Source organism: Sorex araneus, chromosome 1 (genome assembly GCF_027595985.1).
Source record: "Sorex araneus isolate mSorAra2 chromosome 1, mSorAra2.pri, whole genome shotgun sequence".
Taxonomy (NCBI): Eukaryota; Metazoa; Chordata; class Mammalia; order Eulipotyphla; family Soricidae; genus Sorex; species Sorex araneus.
Genome location: NC_073302.1, coordinates 427487174 through 427504411, shown reverse-complemented (window position 1 = coordinate 427504411; position 17238 = coordinate 427487174). Strand labels below are relative to the sequence as shown.

The 17238-nt window shown below is 59.1% G+C and overlaps 1 protein-coding gene and 1 non-coding gene across 3 annotated transcripts; one reads left to right on the top strand and one right to left on the bottom strand.

Annotated features, from left to right (window-relative positions):
* Positions 1-1038: 1038 nt before the first annotated feature.
* On the bottom strand, positions 1039-16498 carry IRF5 (interferon regulatory factor 5). Of its 2 annotated transcripts, XM_055140026.1 has the most exons (10): positions 16330-16498; positions 11152-11357; positions 6041-6230; positions 4886-4950; positions 4229-4262; positions 3838-4086; positions 3512-3660; positions 3268-3415; positions 2341-2459; positions 1039-1830 (listed from the first exon to the last, which is right to left on the bottom strand). In XM_055140026.1, the coding sequence occupies exons 2-10, from the start codon at positions 11344-11346 to the stop codon at positions 1582-1584; spliced, it is 1398 nt and encodes a 465-aa protein (XP_054996001.1). In that variant the 5' UTR covers positions 11347-11357; positions 16330-16498; the 3' UTR covers positions 1039-1581. The 2 variants fall into 2 exon arrangements, with proteins under 2 accessions (XP_054996001.1, XP_054995996.1); XM_055140021.1 differs by having other exon boundaries at positions 3268-3660; positions 16330-16495.
* LOC129400927 (small nucleolar RNA SNORA3/SNORA45 family) lies at positions 2488-2619 on the top strand. Its single transcript, XR_008627975.1, has one exon. It is a non-coding gene; the product is annotated as a small nucleolar RNA SNORA3/SNORA45 family (small nucleolar RNA).
* Positions 16499-17238: the final 740 nt, after the last annotated feature.

The following is a 17238-nucleotide window of genomic DNA, read 5'->3' as shown; positions in this document are numbered from 1 at the left end:
CACGTGAATATCCCTGAGAAGAGCTGCTGCGTAGAGCCGGCCCGGCCCCGCTCTCTGCTGTTTAGTCATGTATGTGTTTGGATTTGGGGCCACACCCAACTGTGCTCAGGGCTTACTCCTGGCGGGCAGTGCTCAGGGGGCCTTCATAGGGAGCTGGGGATTGAATCCAGGTTAGCCTCATGCAAGGCAAACAGTCGCTTATCCACTGTACTACCTCACTGGTCCCTTCCCACCATTTCTTATGGGAAAAAGGATTCTAGACTCTGCACTTTTTTTTTCTTTTTGGGTCACATGACTGACCCAAATGCACAGGGGTTACTTCTGGCTCTGCACTCAGGAACCATTCTTGGCAGTGCTCAGGGGACCATATGGGATGCTGGGAATCAAACCCTGGTTGGCCGCATGCAAGGCAAACGCCCTACCCACTGTGCTTATCGCTCCAGCCCCTATTTTTATTTTTACTGGGGGGGGGGGGGGTCGAGCGCATACCTGGCAATTTTCAGCTCAAGTGTAACTCCTGCCTCTGTGCTCAAGAATAACTCCTGGCAGTGCTTAGGAGACCATGAGATTGAACCCAGGTTGACCCTGTGCAAGGCAAACACCCTACCCACTGTACTATCTCTCGGGCCCTAGACGCTGCACATTTTTTTTTTTTTTTGCTTTTTGGGTCACACCCAGCGATGCTCAGGGGTTACTCCTGGCTCTGCACTCAGGAATTACTCCTGGCAGTGCTTGGGGGACCATATGGGATGCCGGGGATCGAACCCGGGTCAGCTGCGTGCAAGGCAAACACCCTACCCGCTGTGCTATCGCTCTGGCCCCCGACGCTGCACACTTTAAACTACGTCCTCCCAGCCAGCCCTGGGACGTTTGCGGCTGGCTGCTAGGTGTTCACGAGGCTGCACGGCCTCCTCTGCCCAGAGGTCAGGCCTCGGAGCTAACGCGGGGCAGGACCCAGGGGACAGAGCCAGCTGGCATCAGAAACGGAGCCTGGGAGCAACTCGTGTTGGCACAAGAAGGAAACGGGGAAAGAAAGAGCCGAGTCTGTTTCGAACATTTATTCATCCAAAAATACACCGTGTTCTGCCCTAGTTCCTCAGATGCGCGAGAGGGGAGGTAGCTGCCGGTCCCGCCGCGTGTCAGACCCGAGTGCTCATTTCTAGTTCAGGCAGGAGAAAGGTGAGGCTGCAAGGCTCACACCGGAGCCCCCCACACCAGGTCCACGCCCTGCAGAGGCCCACGCCGCCACCAGGACCCTGCACACAGCACTCGGCTCTGGTTGCCCGAGAAAATGGGGGACCCCCCACCACCACTGGGCCCCCTGCGGGCTGGAAGGAGGTGGGGGTCTTGCTTCCTCCCCTCCTGGGCACTGAGGACTGAGCCCCCTGAGCCTGAGACTCCGATCTCAGAAGACAACGTCCCAAGCCGAGAGCCTTCTCGCTCCCTCTCCCTCAGTGCTCTTCCCTCTTCTGGGCCCAAGTCCGCTCACAGGAGACCCAGAGCAAGGCTGCTCGTCCACCAGGTACACACAAGGCCCGTGGCGCCTCCACAACCTGCCCAGTCCCCCAGAGAGCCGCCGCCTCACTGCTGCATGCCCACGGGGTGCAGGGGCCAGGGCCCCGGGTGCGCGCCCAGGGGCAGCCCGGGCGGGGCCTGGGCCACGGGCGGCGTCCGCTGCTGGGCCTGCCAGAGGTGGTGCAGCTCCTTGAACTGCTCCACCATGCGGTCCTTGAGGTCGGGGTGTGAGATCTGGAGCCGGATGCTGTCGGCGGACCAGGAGAGCTCGCCCGAGAACATCTCCAGCAGCAGCCGGGCTGCCACGGGCACCACCTGCGGGGGGAGGGGGAGACAGGCCAGAGAGGGCCTGGGCGGGGCTGCCCGGTCCAGGCGTGTGCGAGGACACCCACCAGGGGCCAGGTGGGGGACGGCGTGGGCAGCCCCGTGGTAGCCTCTGGCCCACCCACAGGAGCCTGTGTCTCCACCTAAGCCAAGGTCTAGCACAGCATTTCTCAGGATCCAAGGGTAAAAAAAATTGCATTAAATGAGGGCCGAGCCAGTAGCCCAGTGGGGAGGGCGTTGGCCTTGCCTGCAGCCAACCTGGATTCACTCCCGGGCATATCACATGGTCTCCCGAGCACCGCCAGGAGTGATACCTGAGTGCAGAGCCAGGAGTAACCCCCGGTCTCACCAGGTGTTACCCAAAAGGCAAATAAATAAATAATCCATTAATGGAAGGTAACGGCACGAGACCAGGGCCACCCAGGAGAACAGGAAGAAGGAAACAAGGTCGGGCAAGGATCGGGGGACCCCCATGCCACCCCCTGGCCCCCAGGGGCCTACCTGCACAGTGATGAGCTTCTTCTCTCGCGGTTTGCGGTCCGGCCACTCCTCCCCGAAGCAGAAGAAGATCTCAAAGGGCGGCGGGGTCAGGGTCTGGCCCTTCTGGAACAAGATGAGCTCTGGAGCGAGACGAAGAACCCCCGTGAGCTCGAGACTCGAGTCACACTTAGGTGTCCTGTTGCCTGGGCGTGCTCGAGGCCCCAAAGAGTAACTGCTGACCTGACTTACTCACCGGCGGTGGCCCTCGTGGCACGGTCAGTCACCAGGTTAGTGCCGTGGACCAGGGGTGCCGGCTACAGAGCCACAGAGGCAGGCTGGGGCTGGGGCGGGGTCGGGGGAGAGAAACTGGGGACATTGGTGGTGGGAAACATACACTGGTGGAGGGATGGGTGTTGGATCAATGTGTGGCTGAAACCGGATCATGAAAGCTTTGTAACTGTGTATCTCACAAGGAAGGAAGGAAGGAAGGAAGGAAGGAAGGAAGGAAGGAAGGAAGGAAGGAAGGAAGGAAGGAAGGAAGGAAGGATAAGGGAGGGAAGGAAGGAAGGAAGGAAGGAAGGAAGGAAGGAAGGAAGGAAGGAAGGAAGGAAGGAAGGAAGGAAGGAAGGATAAGGGAGGGAAGGAAGGAAGGAAGGAAGGAAGGAAGGAAGGAAGGAAGGAAGGAAGGAAGGAAGGAAGGAAGGAAGGAAGGAAGGAAGGAAGGAAGGAAGGAAGAAGCCCTGGGGCTCTGGAGTACACAGCAGGAAGGGCGTTAGTTTGCCTTGCCACATGGCCAAACCGGGTTTGATCGCCGGAATCGCACTGAGCCAGGAGTGGGCCCTGAGCATAGTCCGGTGTGGCCCCCAAACAAAACCAGAACCACCATCAGTGTCCATGAAGATGCAGCCTGGGGGCCACGGGAGTGGGGGCGGGGCGGGGGGGGCTCACCGTGGAGAAACTGCTCCAGGCTGAAGAGCTTGGTCTGGACCTCGCGCTGGATGGGGTTGGGCTGGGCGCCCTGGGCGGCGGCGCAGGGCCCGCTCCAGAACACCTTGCACTGGCACAGGCGCACGGCGTACAGGTCCTGGCCCAGAAGCTGCAGGATGAGGCCACGGTCCAGGACGTCCAGCAGCTGGTTGGTGTAGAAGCGCTGCTTGTCGCTGGGGATGTCCTCGGGGCTGGGGAAGCGCACCTGCTCCAGGCTCACGGGCCCGAAGAGCTCCTCCTGCGCATGCGTGGCCTCCAGCTGGCTGTAGAAGAGCCGGCAGCCGTGCGGGTTGCTGATGGTCAGGGCGCGGGGCGGCCGGCCCCGGTACTGGAACTTGATCTCCAGGTCGGTCACTGCGGGACAGAGAGGGCCGGCCCCCCCCCCCTCCCGTCAGGTCTGTGAACCCTCCCCGCCTCTGCTCCGCCACCCCCCTCTCCCGAGGTGGACAGGAACAGCATCTGTCCCTCTTCTTCCCTTCCCCTTTCCGTGCCACCCCCACCCACTCTGCTCCAGCGACCACGGCGCCTTACGTGGCAGCATGTGGGGGTTGATGAGTAGGTTGGGCAGCGGCTCTTCGTCCATCAAGGGCAGCGTCGAAGCCAGAGGCGCAGGCCCCAGGTCCCCGAAGTCAGCAGCATTGCCGGGCACAGGCGCCAGGAGGCTGGGGTCCGTGGCAGGGGTGCCCAGCACCGCAGGCGGCTGGAGGCTGGGCGGCCACTTGATGTCCTCTTTGGGCAAAGAGTAGGGGGCCATCGCGGGGGGGGCGGCGGGCGCTGTTTCTGTGGGAGCATGTCAGGCACCTGTGGAGTGGCCTCCCAGCCCGGGGCCTGCCCCCCTCCCCCACCACCCACCGCCCACCCGGTAGCGAGGGCACCTGCCTCTCTGCCAGGCCCATCGCCACACCTCTCCCGGTGGCCCTACCTGTGAGGCTCAGGCCTGGTAACATCCTCCGGAGCTGACGGGAACAAAGAGGCCAGAGAGAGAAGAGGCGGGTTAGGCCATCGGGCTGAGGCTGAGGACATAGCACAGAGCACCTCTGGCGCTCCCCAGCCTGCAGCGGCAGACCCCCCAGCCCGGAGGGTGCTTGTCCTGAACCTATGGGGGCGCAGTGGGGACTGATACCCTCCCCAGTGGAGGCTGACACCTACTCCTGGGGGTTCTGTCGGATACTTCTGCAGGCACTGACACCAGCTTTGATGGGTGCTGATCCCTACTTCTTCTTTTTTTTTTTTTTGATGCACAGGGATTACTCCTGGCAGTGCTCAGGGGACCATATGGGATGCTGGGCCGCGTGCAAGGCAAACACCCTACCCGCTGTGTTATCACTCCGGCCCCTGATCCCTACTTCTGTGGGTAGCAAACTAACCCCAGCCGCTCTGAGCTCAGATGGTGTGTGAGCTTTGGACCAAGCCTCAGGGATTCAGGGAGAGGCCTGGTTCTTGCTTCCGAATGCCAAGCAAAGGCACGCAGGGAGGAGCCGCAGAGGCTCCAGGGACCTGCTCCATCCTAAGCCACAGATACGCGCAGACAAGGCCACCCACATAGACAGATGCCGCTAATTGGCCACCGCTCACTCACCTCTTCCTCTTCCTCCTCGTCCTCCTCCCCCACAGCGAAGGTGTAATCCTCACTGGGCTGGGACTCTGCAGGGCCAGCAAGGGAGACAGCAGGATTGTGTCACCAGGGAGGAAAGGATGACACCAGGGTTCTGTTGGGGCCACTCAGGATAACAGGGACACTGCACATCAAACCGGCCATTTCCCAGGGCCACGGGGCTCCCTGGAGTCAAGACTCAGACCAGGCCCAATGGTCGAGCCCGTTCCACTCTGGTCGGAGCCCTGAGTGGCATCGCTGGCACCACCCGGCCACAAGCACTGAACTGTCGGCCCCACACCAGCTGAGCCGCCCCAGGACTGGGGTCCCATAAATGTTATTTCTTTTTGGTTTTGGAGCCACACCCAGGAGTGCTGAGGGCTTACTCCTGGCTCTGCACTCAGGAATTACTCCTGGCGAGCATGGGTAACCATACAGGATGCTGGGGATCGAACCCAGGTCGGCTTCGTGCAAGGCAAGTGCTCTACCCACTCCTGTTTACTATCTCTCTGAGCCCTATAAAACAGGTTTTAAAGAGGGGACAGGATGGGGCGGAGAGCTAGGACAGTGGGAAAGGCACCTTGCACGCTGCTGACCCGGGTTCAATCCCTGGCATCCCACACAGTCCCCAGAGCCTGGTCAGGAGTGAAGTGATTCCTGAGCACCGAGTGGGGAGTAACCCCTGAGCATCACCCCAAATCATAAGTTAGGTAAATGTAGGTAAATGAGGAGGCAGGAGCTGGAACACGTGTCTTGCTCGCACAGATGCCGAGGTTGATTCCCCAGCACTGCGGAGTCCGAGTGTTGCACTAGCTGACCCGGCTGGCCAAGAAACACCAGGAGCGGGGCCAGGAGATAGCACAGAGGGCAGGGCGTTTGCCTTGATTGCGGCCAACCTGGGTTCAATCCCCGACATCTCATATGGTCCCCCAAGCACCCCCAGGAGTAATTCCTGAGTGCAGAGCCAGGAGGAACCCCTGAGCATCGCTGGGTGTGACCCAAAAAGGAAAAAAGAAAGAGAAAAAAAAAAAAAGAAGCACCAGGAGAGGCCCTCTGAGATAGAACAAGGGTGGGCTGAGGACGATGAGCACTGCGCGCTGGAGGGGGCACCTCCCACGGCCCCCCAGGGCCGCGTGGTACCTGTGGAAATGGGGTCACTGGAGCAGACCTCGTAGATCTTGTAGGGCTGCGGCGGCATGTCCTTGGTCCCGTCGTAGAAGAGGCGGAAGTCTCGGCTCTTGTTCAGGGCGCAGCGCAGGTTGGCCTTCCACTTGGCTGGGTCTGCCTCGTCCACGCCCTCCGTGTACTTCCCCGTCTCCTGGGCCCAGGCCTGGGGCAGGGAGGGGAGACGGGTGGCCCCAGAGAACCCGCACCCTCCCCAAGGCCCCACCCCCTGCTGGCTGGTGGAAGCCAGGGAGCCCCCTCCGGAAGGCGGGGGTACAGATGAAGGCCCAGACCCTGCCCTGTGGCGCCAACGAGAGAAATGGGTCCAAGACCAGGGGTCTTCAGGTTCTAGCATGGGGTTTGGATCCACGGCCACTAGGTAGCTACGTGTGTGCGTGCATACATGTGTGTGTATGTGTGTGTGTGTGTGTGTGTGTGTGTGCGCGCATGCATAAATGTGTGCGTGTGGGGGGGGGGGAGTGTCAAGGGGTCTCTTTGCTCACTTGCCTTTGGTCTCTGCATCTCAGGATCCACCTCACAGTGGTGGTGGAGCCTAAGACCAGCCAAAACCTGTTCTCAGGGGGCTGGAGCGATAGCACCGCGGGTAGGGCATTTGCCTTGCATGCAGTCGACCCGGGTTCGATTCCTAGCATCCCATATGGTCCCCCGAGTACTGCCAGGAGTAATTCCTGAGTGCATGAGCCAGGACTAAACTCTGTGTATCGCCGGATGTGACCCAAAAAGCGGAAAGAACAACAAAAACAAAACCCTGTTCTTTGCTCGGAACTGGTATCCATGCGGGGCCCCTCATGTGATAACTGTCAGGAGACTCACTGGGGGCGGGTGGGGGAAGGTGCAATTTGGTAATTTGGAGATAGCGGGATTCCAGGTGTTTAGAATAGGTGGAAACCTTGAACCCAGAAATTTCAACTTCTAGGACTGCATCTTACAGATCCTTAGAGCATCCACAGAAACATCATCGCATTCCTGCAAGTGCCAAGCAGGCCCCCGGGCGGCGGGGCGAGAGCTCGGGCGCTAGAGGGGCACGGGCCTCGCTTGCCCTGTGTTCCATCCCGGCACAGTCAGGTCTGACCTGGTGGAGCAGAGCTTGTGTGTGGCCTTAGGCCGCTGCACGCCACCGGGAATGGCTCCCATAGAGGCCATGCAAAAGACCCCAAAGAACCTACTCAGTATGAATGGGCGGGGCGGGGGGGGGCAAGCTAAATTGTGATCGTTACTCATGGCAGGGAAAATAAGGAGGAAGCACTTTATGGACAGGTCCTGCAGAGAGACGAAGTGCAGAAGAAAATGTCTACGGGCCAGAGAGATAGCGGGGAGGGCTTTTGCCTTGCATGCGGCCGACCCGGGTTCGATCCCCAGCATCCTATATGGTTCGCCACACACCGCCAGGAGCGATTTCTGGGTGCAGAGCCAGGCTTCACCCCTGAGCATCGCTGGGTGTGACCCAAAAAGGCAAATATATATATATATATATATATATATATATATATATATATACACACACACACACACACACACACACACACACACACACACACACACACACACTCCTGTTTTTGTGAAAAGTGAGGGCAAGGCTCAGAGGCTCAGCAGAGCCTGATGTCATTTAGTTCAATGCCATTTCATTAGAGCACTAACGAGAGAGGAAAATCTAGGGCCTCTGTCTGTGGCCCGTGCCACCCACGTTCGCTCCGGCTTCCCGCCACCTCCCGTCCCCCAAAGCTGTGCATGTGGCGGGTCTACACTGTCCCAGACTGAGAGGTGTGTGGGTGCGTGTGAGGGATCCCACCATGGAACGGCCCCTTTTTGGGGGTGGGTCCTACCTGGTGCCCGGAGCCGCCAGGAGAGACTCTTTCTCCTGGGACCCTGAGAAATGGGCTGGAAACTGAACGGGCGGCAGGGAACAAATGCCTGATTTCAGAAGTGTTTCAGGTCTGTATTTAGAAGAATGGGGATATTTTATGACCCAAACTGGAAGACTAGCTCTCATGTATACAAATGAGCCTGCGAGCAGATAGGTTTCATTCTACTTTTTTTCACCGAAAGTCAAAATTTCCAAGAACCTGTGATGAGGTGAAGTGACTTACTGACTTTGCTTATACACAAAACTCTCTCAGCAATGAAAATAAGAAACTGCCCAGGCTGATTGTCAGGGAGGGGGTGGGGTGGTGGGAGGGGGTTGAAGGCAGCACATGAGGACAGAGGGAAAAAACCTTTAAAAAACATTTTTATTTTAGGCACTGTGGTTTACAAAACTGTTACTAGCAGGGTTTCATGCATAAAATATTCCAGCCCCGCAGCTGGAGACAAAAGCTTTTGCACATTAAAATTTTGATTGTCGGGGCCGGAGCAATAGCACAGTGAGTAGGGCATTTGCCTTGCACGCGGCCAACCCAGGTTCAATTCCCAGCATCCCATATGGTCCCCTGAGCACCGCCAGGAGTAATTCCTGAGTGCAGAGCCAGGAGTAACCCCTGTGCATTGCCAGGTGTGACCCAAAAAGCAAAAAACAAATTAATTAATAAAATAAAATAAAATATTTATTGTGTGACCATGTGATCTTTGAAAAACAAAAAAGTAAATTTGAAAAAGAACCTTGTAAAGGTCGAGGTGGCAATATTACAGCAGGTAGGGCATTTGTCTGGCCCTAGGCCAAGCTGAGTAAAATTGTCTTTGACTGAAGTATTTTTTGCTAATTCACTTAGCCACTTAATTGTAACGAGCAATACAAAATAAATTATTTGGGGTCTGGTAAGGGGGCAGTCTTCAGGGGGGTGGAGTGGATAAATGGGGACAATGGTGGAGGGAAGGTCACACTGGAGGTGGGATTGATGTGGAAGGCTGAACACTGGGGGTAGAGTGATAGCACAGCAGGCAGGGTGTTTGCCTTGCATGTGGCCGACCCGGGTTCGGTTCCCAGCATCCCATATGGCTCTCGGAGCACCGCCAGGACTGATTCCTGAGTGCAGAGTCAGGAGTAACCCCTGAGCATCACCAGGTGTGACCCCAAAAAGGAAAAAAATAAAAAAGACTGAATACGTGTAACAACTGGAGCGATAGCACAGCTGGTAGGGTGTTTGCCTTGCATGTGGCCAACTCGGGTTCAATTCCTCCCTCCCTCTCAGAGAGCCCAGCAAGCTACCAAGAGTATCCTGCCCGCACAGCAGAGCCTGACAAGTTACCTGTGGCGTATTCGATATGCCAAAAACAGTAACAAGTCTCGAAATGGAGACGTTACTGGAGCCCACTTGAGCAAATCGATGAACCACAGGATGACAGTGCTACAGTGCTACCTGTAACAAATGCGTCATCAACAACTTTGGAAACTACGGTGTTAAAATAAAGTGGGAAAAATTTGTTAAAATTTTGTTCCAACAACAAAACACACAGGATCTTAGAAAGGTAGCAATCAAGTGCAGATACTAAGCTCAACACCTGAAAAAATAAAAACTCTCAGACACTTTTCAAAAAAATAAACCTAGATGGCCAATGGGCTCTTGAAAAAAAAAAATGTTCACGGTCCCTCACACCAGTGAGAATAGTCTCTACCAGAAAAAGACCTTAGGGGCCTCAGCAATAGCACAGTGGGTAGGGCATTTGCCTTGCATGACGCCAGTCCGGGTTCAATCCCCAGCATCCCATATGGTCCCTCAAGCACCTTCAGGATTAACCCCTGGGCACACCAGGTGTACCCCCAAAACTAAAACAAAAAAACAAAAAAACGAAAGACTATACACATGGTCACAGAGATGATCAGTGGGCACGTGAGCACATGCTCTGCACGCAGGAGACATAAGTTTGATTCATGGTACCATAGTCCCCCAGGAACTTCCAAGAGCAATCACCCCACCATGCAAGCACCAAGCTGGGAACAGCCCCTGAGCACTGCTGGCTGTGCCCCCACCTCCAAACGGGGTGAGCCACATACACGGCCAGTGTCCCTGAACCCCTCTGAACTGGCACTTGAATGACCTCTCTTTAACCCAGCAAGTCCCAACTCTAAGATCTGGTCCCAAAGAAAACTGCTTCCAGTCTGTAAAGGGTAAAAAGTTCAGGCGTGTCTGCAATGAGGTCATCAACGCTTGAACACGGAAAGCAACCAAGAGACCAAACTGTGCGGAGCCCCTCCTGGAACATTCTGGAGATTACTGGAAGTCAGTGGCCAAGGCTGCGGAGGAAAGCTAGTCCTGCTGAGGAGTAGAAAACATAGACTCTAAAACCACACATGGCTTATCCTGTCTTGCATTTCTCATACACATATGTGCAGAAAGCAGAAAATGTAATAAAAACGGGTCTGAGCAATTATCTGCTAGTGTTGACTGAAGGTTCAATTATTGTCATTTCACTGTGGACGTGTCGCAGATTTCCTGCCAATTTTATTTATTTTTTGCAGAAAAAAAGTGAAGGTGTAACCAACTATATGAACCATTTATTTATTTGTTCATTCATTTCATTGTACCAGCATTAGACAAACAGGGAAAAACAATAATATGTTGGCATCTCCAATGCAGAGAAATAGACAAGCCCCCAAGAACAAGGCCTTTGGGGCTGGAGCAATAGTACAGGGGGTAGGGTGCTTGTCTTGCATGCACCTGACGCAGATTTAATTCCTGGCACCCTATATGATCCCCCACATGGGCCCTGCCAGGAGTGATCCCTGAGCTCAGAGACAGGAGTAAGCCCTGAGCACTGCCAGATGTGCCCAGAATGAAAAAAGAAAGAAAGAAAAGGAAGGAAGGAAGGAAGGAAGGAAGGAAGGAAGGAAGGAAGGAAGGAAGGAAGGAAGGAAGGAAGGAAGGAAGGAAGGGAGGAAGGGAGGAAGGGAGAGAGGGGGAAGGGAGAGAGGGGGAAGGAGGGGGGAGAGAAGTAGGGAAAGGAGGGAAGAAGGGGGACGGAGGGAAGAAGATAGGGAGGGAGAGGAGGGAGGGGAAGGGGAGGGGAGGGTGAGGGAGGGGGAGAGGGAGGAAGGCAGGGTGGCCGGCTTAGGAACAGGAGTCACAAGGGGTCCATGTTCAGTCTGAGATGTGGAGGCTTCTCCTCCAGGCAGTCCCCCTGCCCGGGCTTACCTTAAAGATGGTGTTGTCCCCGTCCTGGCTGGGGCCATGCCGGGTAGCATGGCGCCAGGGGATGTAGAAGAACTTCTTCTCCCCATTGACCCACTGGAGTCCCGGGTACTGGCAGCTGTTCACCTGGGCCAGCAGCCAGGGCTTCAGCCGTACCCGCCGGGGGGGCGGGGCGGCCCCGAGGGCCGACTGGTTCATGGCCAAGGGACCTGTGGGTTGGGGGCAGCATCAGGAGGTCTGCAGCCGGGCGCAGCCTGCAGCAGGCAGAGCCCCAAGGAAGCCAGACCACGGCCCAGGCTCCTCACTCGGCCCGGAGACCCCCAATCCCCACAGCCTGACCCCTCCCGCAGCAGTGCTGCCTGCAGGGGAGGGTTGGCGGTGGCCTGGTGCGTGGCACAGACGCCTGCCCGCCCCTGCCCGCCCCTACCCTCTCCACGCTGGGGTCACAAGGGCTCCGGCTTTGCTGGAACAGCCGGAGGCCCAGAGCTCCCCCGGTCGGCAGGGCAGAGGCTGAAGAAGGAAGGCTGCCCCTTCCCTGCTTCCCCCTCCCTGTCCACCAGCCAGAAGAGCCTGGGACAGGGACATCAAGGAGGTGCCCGGGCAGCCCTCAGCACTTGCGTTCTTCCTCAATTCCCCTGGACGACGGAGCTTCCCCACGCTCAGCCTCGCACCCTCCACCCTCCCCGGTCCTCCTGAACTTGGAAGGGATTTCCCCAACCCATCCCCAACGCTCAGGCACCAACCAAGATGCAGACAATTAATTGGCCAGGCGTCACCTTCCCAGCCCGGGGCTGCCCACTCAGCAGCCACCGCACCATAGGCCTCCCCTGTGCCAGCCCAGAGCTGCAGAGGCCAGGCTCCGTGGCTCCCCAGGGGGATCGCGACCACCCCAGTCACGGTCACTGCCTCCCCTCCAGCTGCCCAGACCCCAGCCTTAAACTGCCGGGGCGGGGGTGGGGGTCAGGCCCAGGGAGGATGTAGCACCCCCAGTCCCGTCCCCCCCAGACATGAGGCCAGAGGAAGGACGGAGCTGGCATGAGACCAGCCCGCTCCCTGACCACGGAGCGAGCAGGTGTGTGTGTGTGTGTGTGTGTGTGTGTGTGTGTGTGTGTGTGTGTGTGTGTGTGTGTGTGTGTGCACATGCATGGACACAGCCATGCATAGTTGGAGACCTCCCTGTTCCTCCACTTCCTGGTACCTGTAGCCCCGCCAAGACCTATACAGAGGGGGCGATGGGAGATGGGGGCCCCAGGGAGAGGGCGGGCATCCCTAGAGGCCAGGCTGCTTGGGACAGGGATGACACGGGGACAGTGACCCCCACTTTCCCTCGAAAAGTGCTGTGTTCCCTCAACTTCCTGCCTCTCCAGCCTCCTCTGGTGCAAAACCTCCTCTGATGGTAGATGCCAGGAAGAGGCTGTGGGACCATATTGGCGGGTAAGGGGAGGCAGCCCATCAGGGACAGAGGGAGGGGACAGCTGGTGGGTGAGGTGACACTTGGCAGGGTGGGATGGAACAGATCTTTTTTTTTTTTCTTTTTGGGTCACACCCAGCAATGCACAGGGGTCACTCCTGGCTCATGCACTCAGGAATTACCCCTGGCGGTGCTCAGGGGACCATATGGGATGCTGGGATTTGAACCTGGGTCGGCCGCGTGCAAGGCAAACACCCTACCCGCTGTGCTATCGCTCCAGCCCCGGGACAGATCTTAATATTTGAGTGACAGAATCCCAAAAGCTTGGTTTGGTTTGGGGGTGGGGGGGTCACCCTGGCCAGTGGGCCGTGCTCAGGGCTTCCTGCTGGCTCTGTGCTCAGGGATCACTCCGGGTGGTGCTTAGGGGGCCATATGTGTCACCAGGGGTTGATCTGGGGTCACCATGTGGCGTCAGGCATCTTAATCCCTGGACTCAGGGTGATTCGCCATGGAGGCAGGGATGTGGCAGAGAAAGCACTTGCCTTGCAGGTGTGAAGCCCAGGAGTATAAACACACACACACACACACACACACACGGTCCAACTTTCAAACAGCTAAGAACCACCCCCACCCCACCCCAGCAGAGCTGCTGCCTGCGGCTATGGAGTTCTGTGGCCCCCCTAATTAGGGGTGAGGGTGGGCCAGGATGACACCTCAGCCTGGACCCTGTCATTCTTGGTCTGCTGAGGCCTTGAAGCACTGTGTCTCCACTTCCCTGAAATTCCCAGCCTGCTCACTTTTGGGGCTGTGAGCTCAAAGCATGGTGTTCTCATGGCAAAGCCGGCTCCAAACGCAGGCCTGTGGCAGAGCAGTGCCCAGTCAGGGTAGGGGACGGGCGTGGAGTGAATCTCAGCCTGGCCACCACCACCCCCTCCCCCCACAGTCCCCATCCCCAGGAGTCTAAAGGTTCAGTTCCCCTTTCGGCACCAGCCTCCACCCAGCTCCCAGGGGAAACGAAAGTGATTTTACCAGACCTTTTGGAGTTCCAGTCACAGCTAGCAGGGGGCAGGAGGTCCAGGGAGAAAATTCACACCTGGGTTCCCCAGCTGAAGTCCTTAGCGGACACTCCCCACCCAGCCTGCGGGCATCATACTGGTTGTACGATTGAGTGTGGCCTTGTCCAGATCTGTATTTGTGCCCTTTCCCCCCCCCCCAGGTAGTCCTAGAATAGTGGGGGACCATCGCCCAGTCACCAGGCAGAAGATCCTGGCACCGTGAGGGGGACAGTGACAAGTTCTGCTGAGGGAAAGGGGAAGGCGAGTGTCAGGATGAACCCACACACACATACCGGGAGCTGGCCCTGGGCTGTATCACGCAGGGCTGCCCCCTGCCCAAGGCAAGAAGGACATCGGGGTGCCTTGGCCTGGTCCCCACAGCTGCTCAGCACAAAGGGTTTGAAAAGACTAGTTTGGCTCTGGGCCACTAACGCTGAAGCTTCTCAGACTGCTGGGAGGGGTTAACTAAAGCAAAGGGGCCGGAGAGGGTCTCCTCACCGCCCACCCAGGGTCTGCAGCCCGCCGGGCCTCCAGATGTCTGCTCATGCCCAAGGCCTCCTGCTGCCCTTGACTCAGACTAGCCTGATGGCCAGTACTGAGGTTCACTGCAGTGCACCCCAACCTCCTGGCCAGACAGGGGGCCAGAGCGATAGGACAGCAGGTTGGGCTCTTGTCTTGCACTGGGCCAACCCGGGTTCGATCTGGTCCCTCGAGCACTGCCAGGTGTAACTCCTGAGCATCACTCAGTATGCCCCCATGCCCCCCCAAAACAAAAGAAAATAAACAAACAACAACAAAAAAACACACAAGGAAAGGAAAGCCACGGGTTCCCAGAGGACACCAGCAGCAAAAGCACAGTCTGAGTCGCTGACCTCTTTGCCACTGAAAACCTGGTTTCTTTCCTGCTTTTATTTATTTTTTTCAGAATCTGGGGTCTCACACGTGCAAATCAGGTACTCTATGGCTGACTACATCCAGCCCCCTTCATAAAAAAAAATTTACATTTATTTTTATATTAGGACCTGATTTCTCATGAGTGCAGTCTGGCTAAGGGGCTGCCCCACTTCTGGGCACTTGAACGGGTCTGCTTTCCCAGGGGGCTGGAGCGGTGGGGTGAAGTTTCTAAAGCACCTCCCTGGGGCTTACGGGGTTGGAGGGGTTCACCTCAGTGTCTGCCTCGGAAAGCACCGAGAGAAGGGGTGCCCGGCTGGAGATCCCCAGTAGGCGAATCCTGAAAAGGATGGAGGGGCTTGGAGTCAGACTGGGGTAGGGAGCCCCCCCCACCTCCTCAATTCCACTGAAGTCCTAGCAGCCAGCCAGGTGCAGAGTGGGGGACCCCAGGAGAGGAAGCGCCACTGCACCCCACTGCGCAGAGTAGTCAAGACTTTGCCATCTGTCTTCAGAGTCTGTCTGCTGTACAAGTCTCCCTCAAACTCCAAGTTCAGGAAGAAGGCACAGGGTTCCCGGCGATTGGACCAGCAGGGGTTTGGGGGCTGGAAGGTGCTAATCTCTGCTTCCCGTACTAGGGTAGGATAGGGGTGAGGCCCGGGGGCCGAGTGCTGGGGAAGTACCTTTGCTTCAGTAAGAGTGGACTGGACAGATGAGACAGCCGGCAGGGCGCTCACTCGCCGGCCTTGCACGGGGCAGCCCCGTGTTCGGGCAGCCCCGTGTTCAGTCACCCGCATCACGCTGCCCCCTCCATCCCCGAGGCCCGCCAGTCCTGAGCGCAGAACCAGGAGTAACCCCTCCCCTGAGCACCTCCGGTGTGCCACCACAACCACCACCACTACTCCCCCCCCCCCAAAAAAAAAAAAAGAAAGAAAAAGAAAAAACGGACAAGGAAGAGTTTTCTCAATGCCCCAGCGTGCAGGGCAGAGCGCTCCGCCTCGGCTCCCAGCCTGGGCTCCTGGGTCCTCTGGAGTCTTGGTCGCGCCCCCGCAGGGTCGCCCCCAGGCGCAGGCTTCGGTATGCCCCTCGGCGTCTCCGCCCTCTGTCCCGCCCTGCGGTGCCTCGGGTGGCGCCAGGACCAGGAAAGTCCCCGCCGCCCCCGCGCCCGCGTCCGCGCCCGCCCCGGGGTGCCCGCACCGGCCGCTCGGGGCCGCTGGGAGCCCTGCGCTCCGGCCGCGGCCGTCTCCTCCCCCGCATCCCACCGCGCGGCTCCCGCGGCTTCGCTCTCCCACTCGAGCTGCTTCCTAGTTCGAGACCAGAACCTGGAGGAAGCCCGTGCCCCAAGCCGTGCGCCCCGCGCGGCTCAGCCCCGCTAGGCGAGCGGCGAGTCGGGACGGCGCCCCACACCCCCTGCGCCAACCGCTGCCGTGGGCCGCCAGATCCGGGAACAACAGTCCAACTTCTTCCTCTTGGGGCGACAGAGTGAGGGTGCAGGGTAACCCGGGAAAGCGAGGCAGGACGCACCCCTCGGGAACCCACCGCCCCTGGGCGCCTGGATGCGCCTCATCTGCCGGCACTCGCCACCCGGGAGGTTGGCAAGCGGCAGAACCAGGCGCCCTGGCAGCGCGTCTCCCAACTCCCCGGGTGTCTGGCTGCCCACGCGGGGCACCGTGCTCTGATCCACCCGGCGGACACTCCACCGGGGAGGCCCCCTGCACTTGGCGCCCCACCCCCCGAGCCGGGGCGCCCGTCGAAGCGCGATGCCCCCGCTCCCGTCCCCCACCATCTGCCGCGAGCAGGCGTCCACCGGGGCCGGCGGGGACCTACCTGGTGGCGGTGCGCCCGCGTGGCTGCGCCCCGGAGCACCGGCCGCGCGGCGGGGCCGAGCAGCGCCCTCCGAGCTGCGCCTCCGGCCCGGCCGCCGCTCGCAGGCACTTCCGCATCGGCCGCCCCCGCCCCTGGGCCGCGGCCTCCCAGCCCCGGGGAGCGGGCAGCGCCCCGCCCTGCCCAGCGGAACAACGCCCCTCCCGCCCCCCTCCACCCCCCGCAACTGACCCGGACACTTAGAGGCCCCCAAGGAGCATCAAGGCCCGACCCGCCGCGCCTTCAACCCTGGGCCAGACCGCGCGGGGCGCTGGACCCACAGACGGCTGCCGGCGTACCCGCTGTCTGGCCCCGCGCGAGTCTCAAAGCGCGCCCGATCTCGCAGCCCCCCATGCCCCTCACTGCGGCGCTAAGGTGGGAGCCGGGAGCGGCCCGGCCAGAGCCCCGCAGGCGCCCGGGATGGTGCAGACGCGGGCGTCCACCTGGCCGCGACTGAGGGCGTGGTGGTGCGGCCGCGCGACGCTGGCTGGGCCCGCCCGCGCGCGCGCGCCCCTGCAGAACGCAGCGCCCGCGCCCAGCACTTAGCCCAGCGGACCCCCAGAATCCTCCCTCCACGTGCCCGCACCAAGGGGAGCCTCGGTCATTCGGATCCTGTGGAATTCACCGCGCTCATTCCTCCCCGTGCACCTGCTCCCCTTCCTTGGCCGTCTTTGGGGCCTCTCTGGGTCTCTGCCAGCCGTGCCTTAGCCGGCTCTTCCTGCACCTGGTCTTGGCTCTTTTTCCAGTTTTTGGACTGTGCTCAGGGTTTACTCACTTACTCCTGGCTCTGTGCTCAGGGGTCACTCCTGAAGGGGTTCATGGCCAGGGATAAACTGGGGTCAGTAAGTGCCTTAACCCCTGTACTATCTCTCA

Excerpts from the sequence above, each read along its gene's own strand:
- IRF5 (XM_055140021.1), bottom strand. The coding sequence starts at position 11,346 with ATGAACCAGTCGGCCCTCGGGGCCGCCCCGCCCCCCCGGCGGGTACGG. Across the intron at positions 4,951-6,040 it reads CAGTGACCCCATTTCCACAG|AGTCCCAGCCCAGTGAGGAT; the intron begins GTACCACGCGGC and ends CTGGCCCTGCAG. Across the intron at positions 4,087-4,228 it reads ACCAGGCCTGAGCCTCACAG|AAACAGCGCCCGCCGCCCCC; the intron begins GTAGGGCCACCG and ends ATGCTCCCACAG.